The sequence below is a fragment of the Bufo bufo genome, chromosome 8 (assembly GCF_905171765.1).
Source record: "Bufo bufo chromosome 8, aBufBuf1.1, whole genome shotgun sequence".
Classification (NCBI taxonomy): domain Eukaryota; kingdom Metazoa; phylum Chordata; class Amphibia; order Anura; family Bufonidae; genus Bufo; species Bufo bufo.
Genome location: NC_053396.1, coordinates 97,816,332 through 97,830,733, shown reverse-complemented (window position 1 = coordinate 97,830,733; position 14,402 = coordinate 97,816,332). Strand labels below are relative to the sequence as shown.

The window sequence follows — 14,402 nt, the reverse complement described above, 5'->3', positions numbered from 1 at the left end:
TCAGAAGGCATTGATGCGCTTTCTGGGTTTTGCGAACTATTACAGAAAGTTCATTTTGAATTATTCCTCTGTTGTCAAACCCCTCACTGACATGACAAAAAAGGGGGCGGATTTTTCCTCTTGGTCGGAGGAGGCGCTTGCAGCTTTTTCTAAGATTAAAGAGAGTTTTGCGTCTGCTCCCGTCTTGGTGCATCCCGATGTTTCCTTACCTTTTATTGTTGAGGTGGATGCTTCCGAGGTGGGTGTGGGTGCGGTTTTGTCCCAGGGCCCTTCTCCTGCCAAATGGCGACCCTGTGCCTTTTTCTCTAAAAAACTCTCCCCGGCAGAGAAAAACTATGATGTGGGAGATAGGGAGTTGTTGGCCATCAAGTTGGCTTTCGAGGAATGGCGCCATTGGTTGGAGGGGGCCAGGCACCCTATCACCGTTTTTACCGACCATAAGAATCTGGCGTACTTGGAGTCGGCCAGGCGTATGAATCCGAGACAGGCCAGATGGTCTCTGTTCTTTTCCAGATTCAATTTTGTCGTTACATTCCGCCCTGGGATCAAAAATGTGAAGGCTGATGCTCTCTCTCGCTGTTTTCCGGGAGGAGGAAACTCCGAGGACCCGGGTCCCATTTTGGCGGAGGGGGTAGTTGTTTCTGCTCTGTATTCTGATTTGGAGGCCGAGGTCCAGGCTGCCCAGACTGAGGCACCTGCCCGTTGTCCTTCTGGGAAGTTGTTTGTGCCTCCTGAGTTACGTCACAAACTCTTCAAGGAGCATCATGATACTGTTCTTGCTGGTCACCCCAGGAGTAGAGCCACGGTAGATCTCATTGCTCTGAGATTTTGGTGGCCGGCTCTTCGTAAGTCGGTGGAGGGTTTTGTGGCTGCTTGTGAGACGTGTGCTTGCGCTAAGGTCCCTCGTTCACGGCCAGGTCCCGTTCTCCCGTTACTCATACCTTCCCGTCCTTGGACACACCTGTCCATGGACTTTATCACGGATCTTCCTCGTTCCTCAGGGAAGTCGGTGATCCTGGTGGTGGTGGACCGTTTTAGCAAGATGGCTCATTTCGTACCTTTCCCTGGTTTACCCAATGCTAAAACGTTGGCGCAAGCTTTTGTCGACCATATTGTTAAATTGCATGGCATTCCCTCTGATATTGTTTCCGATAGAGGCACGCAGTTTGTGTCCAGATTCTGGAAGGCTTTCTGTTCTCGCCTGGGGGTTCGGCTGTCCTTCTCTTCTGCTTTTCACCCGCAGTCGAATGGTCAGACTGAACGCGTCAATCAGAATCTGGAGACATATTTGCGCTGTTTTGTGGCAGAGAACCAGGAGGATTGGTGTTCATTTCTCCCTCTTGCTGAGTTTGCTCTGAACAACCGTCGTCAGGAATCTTCTGATAAGTCACCATTCTTTGGTGCATATGGGTTCCATCCGCAGTTTGGGACATTCTCGGGAGGGGCTCCTTCTGGTTTGCCTGAGGAGGAGAGATTTTCCTCGTCTTTGTCTACCATTTGGCAAAAGATTCAGAGTAATCTTAGAAAGATGAGTGAGAAATATAAGCGTGTGGCTGATAAGAGATAAGAGATATGTGCCTGGTCCGGACCTGAATGTGGGTGATCTGGTGTGGTTGTCTACAAGAAATACTGAAGGTTCCCTCCTGGAAATTGGGTCCCAAGTTTATTGGGCCTTATAAAATCTTGTCAGTCGTCAATCCTGTTGCCTTCCGTCTTGATCTTCCACGGGTTTGGAAGATAGAAAAATGTATTTCACAGATCTCTCTTAAAACCATATGTCCAGCCCACGGTACCCTCCTCTTTGCCTCCTCCTTCGATTTTGGTTGATGGCAATCTGGAGTTTGAGGTTTCCAGAATTGTGGACTCTCGCATTGTCCGCGGTTCTCTTCAGTACCTCGTTCATTGGAAGGGTTATGGTCCTGAGGAGAGGATGTGGGTTCCGGTGTCGGACATTAAAGCCACTCGCCTCATCAGGGCATTTCATAGGGCTCATCCTGAGAAGGTGGGTCCTGGGTGTCCGGAGTCCACCCGTCGAGGGGGGGTACTGTCACTACCAGAGCTTTGAGACGTTCTCACAGCTCTGTTTCTCCACCCCTGTGATGATGTCACTACTAGAGCTTGGAGGAGTTCTCTCTGCTCTGGTCAACTAAATCATCACTTCTGGGCAGCAGATCATGTTGCTCCCCGGAAACAATGAATCGGTAAGGGGACAAGAGATCAGGTAATTGCTGTAAGTACCATAAATTCAGATTTCACCTCCTCCAACAAGCAAGACATTATTGGGAACAAATGGTTTGTTCCCAATAATTGTCACTACCAGAGCTTTGAGACGTTCTCACAGCTCTGTTTCTCCACCCCTGTGATGATGTCACTACTAGAGCTTGGAGGAGTTCTCTCTGCTCTGTTTCTCCGCCCCTGTGATGAGGTCTTTACTTTCTGTTTCCTTCCTCCCAGCTGTTCCTCCTGTGTTTGATTTCTCTGCCTTTAAATCACCCCTCCTCCTTTGTAGGGTGCGGATTATATTTTTCATTTGAGTTGTATCTCTCGCTTGAGTATCTTCACTTGTGTGATATCATTTCACTGGACCTGTGTTCTGCTGCAGCAAGTACCTCGGATATTGTCAGCTGACTTTGGATCTGTTTTCACTGCTGCTGCAGCTCCTTCAGTTAAGTGTGCAGACATTGTGTGTTTCTGTTTGTTTGATGACTGGATCCGAGGCGACCCCGGTTCCGTCCATATACTGAGCAGGGCACCGGTGGCCGTGCCCCTTCCACTATTGTAGGGGTTACAGTGGTCATCAGCCTTAGGTACGCGGGCATGTCTCGATCCACCATTTGGATCCGGACATGTGCTTAGCAGCATAGGGAGAGCTTTTAGGGTCTGACAGGGGTCACCCTTTATCCTCCCTAGTTTGGGTCCGGTCAGTAGCTAAATTCACTGTGTATGCTCTTGTTGCTCACAATAATTGACTACTGTGTCAGCCTTAAGATTTATGAAGTAAAAGGTGCTGAGCTGCAGTTCCAGACACCACCCAAGGACAAAAAAGGCTCTGTTTCTATAAAATTCACAAATCTTTTTTTCTAGTTTCATTCCAGCCGTGTAATTTATTGATTTGCAGATGTCATTTCATATTCACGTATCATGCCACCAATGTGTTAATATGTCGATCATGTACTAAAGCAGATAGTAAGATCTGCCCAAGACCCAATATAACTGCTAGTTATGAAGGTCCTCATTCACATTAGATGATTTTTTGCTGATCCTGACATTTTTTGTGGGATCAGCCGACAATCTGTATCATTTTCAGCACCCAATCCCTTCGTTCTCCTGAGAGATAAACCACTGCCAAAGGCAGCGCCTCTCTCCTGAGCCAATCTGAGATGTGTATATGTATAGGGGAGCTAGGAGAGCTAAAGGGGTTGTGCTAAGTTTGGAAGTTATTCCCTATCCACGGGATAGGGGGAAGCTAACTGAGCGGTGGGGGTCCCATCCGAGAACCCGATCTGATGGAGCATGCTCTATGGGGCTGTCCAAAATAGCAGAGCACTATACTCGGCTATCTCTGGCAGTCCCATAGAGAATTAATTGAGAGTCAGGGTCGGACCCCCACCGATCCGCTATCTTGTGGATCAGGAAGAACTTCAAAACTTGCCATAACCCTTTTTAGTGGAAACATTCTAAGATATCTGCAATGATGGAAATGTTATTCAGATGTACAGGATTATTGAAAATACACACTGCATGATATATTTTCATTTTTCCCCGATTTTCATTAGTCAGAAGAGATCATTTTTAGTACCAAAGACTAAGCAATTCATTAAATCGCAGACTAACACTTCAGTGCAAAAATTTGTACACTTCATTTAGGAATTTATATGCATAAAATGGATGGACACATGTATGTGATGTCTGTTACACACAATGACTAGTATGATTATAAAGAGGTGGCAGAACATCAAAAAATATGGCTTTTTTCGTGGTGAAACAGCGCCCCTCTTGTCTGTAATCTAAGCCCATTTTACACTGCGGACAAATCCACTGTAAAATCTGCATGTTTTACGTGTGGATTCAGATGTGAATTTGATGCAGAATTGCTATTATTTTATCCTTTGTGAAATCCAGGGCAAGTCTGTGGCAAATCCGCATCTAAATCTGTATCAAAATCCACAAGCAGTGCATACAATTCTTTAATGTGAGTCCTCCCTTATTGTTAGGCCTCATGCACACGACAGTTGTTTTATTCCCTGTCCGTTGCGCCGTTTTTCGTGATTTTCTGCGGACCCATTGATTTTCAATGGGTCCGTTGAAAACTCGGCTAATGCACCGTTTGCCATCCCCGTCCGTGATCCGTGGTTCCAGTCCGTTAAAAAAATATAACCTGTCCTATTATTTTCGCGGAAAACGGTTCGCGGACCCATTCAAGTCAATGGGACCGCTAAAAAATGCGGAGGCACACAAGATTGTCATCCGCGTCTGCGTCCGTTTTTTTCCTATCATTTGCATGGCAAACCTGTCTTAGACTTTTTTTTTTACATTCCTTTATGTCTGGTGGTCCTCCAAAAATAAAGGAAGACACACGGAAACAAAAACGGATCACGGAACCCCATTTTACGGAACACAACAACGGTCGTGTGCATGAGGCCTTACTAATAGGACACAGTTCCCATTCTGTTTGCACTACGGTAGGAGAGAACCAACTGCAGTGCGAATCCGTGGAATAATCAGGTTACAAACAGAAAAAGTATTTCACGGTATGCTGGGATACAGTAATGGATGAACGATGACTGCCGTCAGGAAAGCAGTGAGTGATGGTCACGTGTGGGAGCTTACCCTCTGTATGGAGCATGTACTTACGGCATTCATAAAGTTGCCAGCCTTCAGTACCAGCTTCAGGATGAAATGAAGTTCTGAGCATTGCAGCAACTCTAGAAGAAATGCAGACATCATAGAATTCATCATTAGGTGACTGCTTTCTATGAATTCTGAGAATTCTGTATCTTTCAAGTGCAAAATCATCACATCGTTCGATGCTTACAGTATAATCATTTCTGCGTCTGTATATAGGCTGTATTGGGTTGGTAAGGACATGGTAATTGTGTATCATACTGTATCACAGGATTGCAGCCAACACATCGAGCTTATGGCAGATAGCAGAAACACTAACATTTCAAGAGTTTCTGCAGCAGCAGTTTGCATAAAATAAGCAATAATGTATCCACCTTGGAGATCTGTAACGTGCATGAGGGTCCTGACAATAGGGATGCACTTTATCCTATTACAGGAAGTTTTTGCCAAGATCTCCTTAAAAAGAAGTACTCGTCTCCTTAAAAAGAAGTACTCGGTTCTAGAGGTAATGTTGCTAGAACTGCATCTGTGTTTTTTCATGTATTTTTCTATGGTGTGTTATACCACAATTCAGCTGAACCAAACATCGGTCACAATGGAACAGTATAGTGACTGAAGTTCGGTCCAGTAAAACCATGGGAGGTTTTGGCTGCAGCCATGATACAGTAATGTAACCACATGGCAGCCATCTAATATTGGCCTTATAGCTCTGTGATAAACATCTACAGTGGTCCCTCAAGATACAATATTAATTGGTTCCAGGGCGACCATTGTATGTTGAAACCATTGTGAGTTGAGTAATCGGTTCCAAAGCCCCAAAATGTCATCCAAGATAAGAGAAAATGAAGATTTGATAACTAAGAGATATAAAACAAGTCCTTACATATAACAGGCAGGAATAGCTGCTAACTAGCAACTAATACAGGTATATTACCTGAGAGGTGGCCTTGACTGGTTGGATCTGAGTCTGACACATTTTCTTACGATGGGTCAGAAAAGACCATTGTGTGTTGAAAATATTGCATCCAGAGGCCATTGTATGTTGAGGGATCAATGTATATATACCGGTAATCCTCAATATGTCTACACTTGTATACTGGTAAATTGTATTGTATAAAGATAACAATTAGTTATCAACTCATATCTCTATACTAAATGTAAGGGGAACCTGTCAGGAGCTTCAAGCAGCCTGAACCATGGGCAGCAAGAAATCCCAACAGGCTCCCTGGTTACAAACAACTATGCTTTAGGCCTCATGCACACGACTGTATTTTCGGTCCGCATCCGATCTGCATTTTTTTAACTTCTATGGGATACAAAAAATGCGGACAGCACACGTACATCATCTGTCTGCTGTCCGCATCCGTGCGGTCATGCCGCAAATTATACAACATGTCCTATTCTTGTCCATTTTGCGGACAAGCATAGGCATTTCTACATTGAGGCCCGTGAGATGTGTGGGAAACACAAGTATCTGTATACGGTTGTGTGCAGAAGGCCTTACTATGAAACAGCGCAGCATTTTAGAGAAAACCTAGTTTAAAACCTGGGAACTAGGAGGAGTCATCTGAGCAGCGGGTGAGTTAGCAGGGAGCCCCCCCGTGACACTTCTCCATGCGCCCAACTCATCTTTAGACCTCTTTCACACTACCGTATGGCTATTTCAGTGTTTTGCGGTCCATTTTTCACAGATCCGTTGTTCCATTTTTTTTGTTTCCATTGTGTTTCTGTTTCCATTCCGTTTTTCCGTATGGCAAATACAGTATACAGTAATTACATAGAAAAAATTGGGCTGGGCATAACATTTTCAATAGATGGTTCGGCAAAAACGGAACGGATACGGAAAACATACGGATGCATTTCCGTATGTGTTCCGTTTTTTTTGCGGACCAATTGACTTGAATGGAGCCACGGAACGTGATTTGCGGGCAATAATAGGACATGTTCTATCTTTCAACGGAACGGTAAAACGGAAATATGGAAACGGAATGCATATGGAGCACATTCCGTTTTTTTTGCGGAACCATTGAAATTAATGGTTCTGTATACGGACAGTATACAGAACGCAAAAAAGGGCCCGCAAAACGGAAAAAAAAAACGGTAGTGTGAAAGAGGCCTCAAACTGTAGGGGGGAATATATCAAAATTCTGCGCCCATTGATGGTGTAGAAAAATCACATTTAGACGCAAGTCCCGTTTTGCAGCAAAGTTTGTGCTTTTCTGCTGTTTTTTGCCACCTTTGCAACTTTTGAATTATTACAGTATATTTTTATTAATTATAATAATAATATACTATTATATTGATTAGCTCCACCCTAGATGTATCACTGTGAGCTTTTTAGCTCCAGTAGGAGCACTTCAGAAAAAAAGTTTAGCAGCATTTGTAGACAAAAGTGTTAGGTTTTAAACTCCAAATTTATCGGACAATGTGCACCATTTTATAAATTTAGCACAACTTTTGCCACTGCAAACTCAAAGCAAAACTGACTTTAAAAAGTCATCTCATGATAAATCCCCCCTATGTTTTCTCTGAAAAGCCTCAGTGTTTGGAGTCCGTCGGGATTACATTCTGCAGCACGAAGTTCTGGAGAGGTTCCCTTCAAAATGTAGCTGGAAAACTCCCATTAAAGCAGGGATTCATCTAACTGGCAGGATGTCTTATTATATCTGATGCCAGGACATAAAAGAAAGGAAGTCACCTGGGGGCATGTGGTATGACGGAGATACTCATTACGTTGTTGTAAAAGAATAAAGCCTCCTTGTAGCTAATTAATATCATTCAATAAGGAAAGCAAAAGAGAAAAATATTCAAGTAGCGACTAAATTCTAACCCCTTAAGGACCGGGCTCATTTTCACCTTAAGGACCAGGCCATTTTTTGCAAATCTGACCAGTGTCACTTTAAGTGCTCATAACTTTAAAACGCTTTGACTTATCCAGGCCATTCTGAGATTGTTTTTTCGTCACATATTGTACTTCATGACACTGGTAAAATGAAGTCAAAAAAATTATTTTTTTTGCACAAAAAAATACCTAATTTACCAAAAATTTGAAAAAAATTAGCAAATTTCAAAGTTTCAGTTTCTCTACTTCTGTAATACATAGTAATACCCCAAAAAATTGTGATGACTTTACATTCCCCATATGTCTACTTCATGTTTGAATTGTTTTGGGAATGATATTTTATTTTTTGGGGATGTTATAAGGCTTAGAAGTTTAGAAGCAAATCTTGAAATTTTTCAGAAATTTACAAAAACTAAATTTTTAGCGACCAGTTCAGGTCTGAAGTCACTTTGCGAGGCTTACATAATAGAAACCACCCAAAAATGACCCCATCTAAGAAACTACACCCCTCAAGGTATTCAAAACTGATTTTGCATACATTGTTAACCCTTTAGGTGTTGCACAAGAGTTATTGGCAAATGGGGAGGAAATTTGAGAATTTCATATTTTTGTCAAATTTTTCATTTTAACCCATTTTTTCCACTAACAAAGCAAGGGTTAACAGCCAAACAAGATTGTATCTTTATTGCCCTGACTCTGCCGTTTACAGAAACACCCAATATGTGACCGTAAACTGCTGTACGGCCACACAGCAGGGCGTAGAGTGAAAGGTGCGTCGTTTGGTTTTTTGAAGGCTGATTTTTATGGACTGGTTTTTTGACACCATGTCCCATTTGAAGCCCCCTGATGCACCCCTAGAGGAGAAACTCCCTAAAAGTGACCCCATCTAAGAAACTACACCCCTCAAGGTATTCAAAACTGATTTTACATACGTCGTTAACCCTTTAGGTGTTGCACAAGAGTTATTGGCAAATGGGGATGAAATTTGAGAATTTAATTTTTTTGCCTAATTTTCAATTTTAACCCATTTTTTCCACTAACAAAGCAAGGGTTAACAGCCAAACAAGATTGTATCTTTATTGCCCTGACTCTGCCGTTTACAGAAACACCCCATATGTGGCCGTAAACTACTGTACGGGCACACAGTAGGGCGTAGAGTGAAAGGTGCGCGGTTTGGTTTTTGGAAGCCAGATTTTGCTGGACTGGTTTTTTGACACCATGTCCCATTTGAAGCCCCCCTGATGCACCCCTAGATTAGAAATTCCATAAAAGTGACCCCATCTAAGAAACTACACCCCTCAAGCTATTCAAAACTGATTTTACAAACTTTGTTAACCCTTTAGGTGTTGCACAAGATTTAATGGAAAATAGAGACACAATTTCAAAATTTCACATTTTTGGCAGATTTTCCATTTTAATATTTTTTTTCCAGTTACAAAGCAAGGGTTAACAGCCAAACAAAACTCAATATATATGGCCCTTATTCTGTAGTTTACAGAAACACCCCATATGTGGTCGTAAACTGCTGTACGGGCACACGGCAGGGTGCAGAAGGAAAGGAATTCCATACGGTTTTTGGAAGGCAGGTTTTGCTGGACTGTTTTTTTTGACACCATGTCCCATTTGAAGCCCCCCTGATGCACCCCTAGAGTAAAAACTCCAAAAAAGTGACTCCATTTTAGAAACTACGGGATAGGGTGGCAGTTTTGTTGGTACTAGTTTAGGGTACATATGATTTTTGGTTGCTCTATATTACACTTTTTGTGCAGCAAGGTAACAAGAAATAGCTTTTTTGGCACGTTTTTTTTTTTTGTTATTTACAACATTCATCTGACAGGTTAGATCATGTGGTATTTTTATAGAGAAGGTTGTCGCGGATGCGGCGATACCTAATATGTATACATTTTTTTTTATTTATCTAAGTTTTATACAATAACTTCATTTTTAAAACCAAAAAAATGTTTTAGTGTCTCCATATTCTAAGAGCCATAGTTTTTTCAGTTTTTGGGCGATTATCTTGAGTAGGGTCTCATTTTTTGCGGGATGAGATGACGGTTTGATTGGCACTATTTTGGGGTGCATATGACTTTGTGATCGCTTGCTATTACACTTTTTGTGACGTAAGATGGCAAAAAATGGCTTTTTTTACACTGTTTTTATTTTTTTACGGTGGTCATCTGAGGGGTTAGGTCATGTGATATTTTTATAGAGCCGGTCGATACGGACGCGGCGATACCTAATATGTATACTTTTTTTTTATTTATGTAAGTTTTACAGAATGAGTTCATTTTTGAAAAAAAAAAAATCATGTTTTAGTGTCTCCATAGTCTAAGAGCCATAGTTTTTTAAGCTTTTGGGCGATTATCTTGAGTAGGGTCTCATTTTTTGCGGGATGAGATGACGGTTTGATTGGTACTATTTTGGCGTACATGCAACTTTTTTGATCACTTTTATTACCTTTTTTGGGAAGTAAGGTGGGCAAAATTTCAATTTTCTCATAGTTTTTATTTTTTTATTTTTATGGCGTTCACCGTGCGGGGAAAGTAACATGACCATTTTATAGATCAGGTCGTTACGGACGCGGCGATACCTAATATGTGTAGTTTATTTTATTTTTTTAATTTTTATTCAGTGATAAATGTTTTTTTTTTATCTTAACTTTTTTCACTTTTTTTTACATTTTTGTGACCCAGACCCACTTGGTTCTTGAAGATCCAGTGGGTCTGGTGTCTGTATAATACAGTACAGTACAATATATATTGTTCTGTACTGTATTTTACTTACACTGAACAGATCTGTGCTTTTAGCATAGATCTGTTCAGCACCATGGACAGCAGGACGCCTGAGCAGGCGTCCTGTTGCCATGGGAACCCTCCCCGTCTGCTCAGAACTTCGCAGACGGGGAAGGGTAAGCACGGGGCTGAGGGGGGCTCTCTGGGGGCTCTCTCCCTCTCCATCGGTGGGCTGCAAAGGCACAGCAGCCCCCCGATGGAGAGGGAGGGAGCTCCCTGACCGATGACAGATAACTTTTTCCATACAGCGGTCCGTACGGACCGCGGTATGGAAAGGGTTAAACGGCTGACATCTTCACAGATGTCAGCCGTTTATACCAGGGTGCCAGCAATGTGCTGGCACCCTGGTACAACCACTAGAAGCCAACGATCGTTCATGGGGAGGCGGGCGGGGGATCGCGATTCCGCCTGCCGCACCGCCCGCCTCCCGCAACGCCCCCACCACCTGCGACACCCCCCCCCCCCCCCCCCCGCACCACCCTCCGGCATAAAATCGTGCAGGGGTGCAGGGGGGGGGGTGAAAAATATTTATTTTAGCCACTCTAAAGTTTCTGATCCCCGCGGTCAGGGACCGCGGCGATCAGAAACTGCAAAAAGCGCAGCAAACCGCAGGTCTGAATTGACCTGCGGTTTGCTGCGATCGCCGATACGGGGGGTCAAATGACCCCCCCCCTGCATTGTTACGGGATGCCGGCTGAATGATTTCAGCCGAAATCCCGTTCCAATTAACCCCTGGGGCGCCGGAATACAGATTTTAAGTCAGGACGTACCGGTACGTCCTGGGTCCTTAAGGACTCGGGAAATAGGGCGTACCGGTACGTCCTAGGTCCTTAAGGGGCTAAGGAACGCAGTGGTCATAGAAGAAGTGAAAAGTGTTATCCAAAAATCTGAAGTCAGTTCTGACTCTGGAATATACATAAGGACACAATAGCTGTAGACCACTGAACGCCATAAAGTATAAAACAACTGCTTGCCTGCGTGCCAGGCAGGGGAGGATTGGCCATAGACCTTACAGGGAAATGTCCCTCCTCAGGCTAGCCAGTGGAAGTTTTTGGGGATGTATTTTATGTTCCTGGCGGCAGTAGTTTGTGATGGACTGTGGTTTTTGGCTCTCTTGGGTTTCTTTTTGGTATAACGTGCTAAAATGTCGTATTGCTGGCCCTGCCTTCCATTAATTTGGACCCGACTACAAAATGGGGCAATTCTTAGTATTTTTTCCAGGGCCACTTTAAGTTCCCTGTTTGCCCTTGGAGCCAGCGATGGGCAAGCTCTGGCATCAATCCCCTGACATCTTTCTAGTGATTTACGTTAGCTCTTTAGCGCAGGTTTACATGACCCATACTGTTAAATTGGAATCCGTATGAGACTCTAAAAGAGCTATACTAGTGGGTGCAATGGACACCAAAGTGCCACATATGAAGGGTGAAAAGAGACTCCCTGCATGTGGCTGCGCACCTCTCTGCTGTGATCCTTCTCGATCGGTCAGCCATGCGCCGTCAGATCACGCAGTAAGCTCTGGGGACCTTCCTTATTCACAAGGTTGTATTATGGCTCCTTACAGGTTCCAAGGAGCCGAAATACTGCAGTTGTAAACGTTTATGGGATCCTACTGTATCTGCGGAGCACTGAGTTCACACTGAGACACAATGAGGGACATTTGCGTGTTTTGCACCACAAAAATACTAACATTACAAACCAAAAGCGGCAATATCTTTCACTTAATTTTTAAAAAGGCGCACGCTACTTTTAAAATGTATCTTTGCTAAATATAAACTTTTAATCTGTCTCTTTTCCCCGATATTTTGCGCTTTTTATCGCTAAAAATCTAAATGCGACTTTTTATAGCTATTGACATTTTATCAAGCAGCAAAATGTGCAACATATTAAAGACAAAATTGCGAATTTTGCCTTGAACTCATGACATGATGTCAGAATATCACATCTTCTTGTGCTGAACTGATGACAAGGAAGAGTAAGGCTACTTTCACATCTGCGCTTTGTATTCTGGTATTGAGATCCGGCAGAGGTTCTCAAAACCAGAGCAAAACGCTTCCGCAGGATTTAATACTTTAGAATGCATCCATTCCGTTCAGATGTGGCTGTATTAAATCGAAACTGAACAAACTAAAAACAATGTAAGTCAATCGGTTACGGATCGGTTTTTTTTTATAAAAATTTGCTCCGGTTCTGAGATCCTCTGCCGGATCCCAAAACCGGAATACAAAGCGCAGATGTAAACGTAGCCTAATAGTGATGCGGGAGCTGATAAGTCTCTTGTTCTGGGAACGCAGATACAGTTCATTAGACAAGTGATATGCGGATTTTTAAACTTTAAAATCTACACCACGTTTTAAAAAGTCGCATGTTTCTGATGCGCAGTGCGACTTTTACTCTGACTGTAATGTACTGCTATAATTTGCCCCTTTTAAGCTGAAAAAAAGTTTATAAATGAGTCGTAATATACGTAATATACGCCAATTTGGTTCTGGAATGTTTCATTCTTTCTGGCGAAAAATAAAGAGAAAACATTTGATATATTTGGCACAAATCAAAAGGCCATTATTTTTGACACGTTACACAATAATTCTGGTGCAATGTGATTAGTAAATGTCCCCCAATATGTATTAAGGGCAGTAAGGACTTTGGGGCACATTTATTAAGACCGGCATTTTAGGCGCCAGTCTAAATAAAGCCCTGCTCTGGCGGAGGATCCGCTGCAGTTATGTAGAGGCACTGGCCTCTACTTAATTTAGGGCGGATCCACCGCCGCTTCTAAATGTAAGACTGCTTTCTAGCTGTCTTACATTTATATCATTTTGTATGCCTAAAACATGCGTAGAAAATTGTAAATAAGATGGGCATGCCAGCCCGCCCACGTTTTTAGACCTGGCGTGGGTGGGGAAAGTCGCAGATTACAGCGCAAAGGACCTAATATAGGCGTATTTTTGTTTAGTAAATGACCCCCTTTGTGCTATACAGGCTCTGCTGTGTGCATGACTCCTCATGACATCCATCGCCTGGACACTCGTAGTCCTTACCAAGTTGAGCGGCCATGTTAGAAATGAGACGATCTTTATGTGAAGTCTGAGATTCAGAGTTGTTGAATCACAATGTAAATCTATTGTGACTCTTAGAAGATGTCAAATACTCTTTACTGAAAATGTCCCCCCTTTTCCTACATTTTACAGAGGACTTATCACATCCTTGAACAAAGGAGGCTTCCATTACTGGTCCGTAGCTGCCACTTTAGCACTTTTTTTCCCTAAGTTTACCCATTCCTGAGCAATCGGTGCTGTTATCCTATTCACACCATGCGCTGTCAAGGAGGGCATGATTCTCCTTGGGGAGTGAACCAGGTTCTGATGCAATCCCTTGACAGAATCACACCGCCTTGAGAGTGCATATCGCGAGCTGATTGCTTAGGGGCCTACGTAAAAAACACACCGGACTCTATGGAGCGGTGATATCACCTGCCATTGTTCCAGAACATGGGGAAAAAAACGTATAGAAACGGGAACCTGTAGATCATTTACCAGCATCTGTGGAACCTTTAGCTGCATTTGACTAAATGAATGCAATCACTAATGTAGCTTCCCCTAATGTGTATGGCAGAGCGCTGCTTTGTATATATCAGAGAACTGAAGAGAAGTCAGCTCCATATATGTCTGCTGATCAATGGCCAAGCGCTTCTACTTTGCTTACTTTACTTGGTATTGTTTATCTTGTCAACAGCAAATATTTCACTGGCTCCATACGAGAGGCGTGATCCGGGGAGCGTGCACATTTCTATGAATTGTGTCTCTGAAGAGGACTTGGTTCATTAAGCCTCACAACATGTATTTCCAGGGGACACATAAAGCGGTTGTGCACAATAAGCATCTCTTTGTGAAGCACGTCGGACCCAAACTGGAGCTGCCACACAG

General features: G+C 43.1%; 1 protein-coding gene across 1 annotated transcript in view; it reads right to left on the bottom strand.

The window, feature by feature from the left end:
- The window catches only part of LOC120977667 (formin-J-like), a 93,302-nt gene that overhangs the window by 33,906 nt on the left and 44,994 nt on the right, over positions 1–14,402 (bottom strand). Inside the window, exon 7 of the mRNA XM_040405698.1 lies at positions 4,855–4,925. Within this exon, the coding sequence (XP_040261632.1) occupies positions 4,855–4,925 (71 nt within the window). The remainder of the gene's footprint in view (positions 1–4,854; positions 4,926–14,402) is intronic.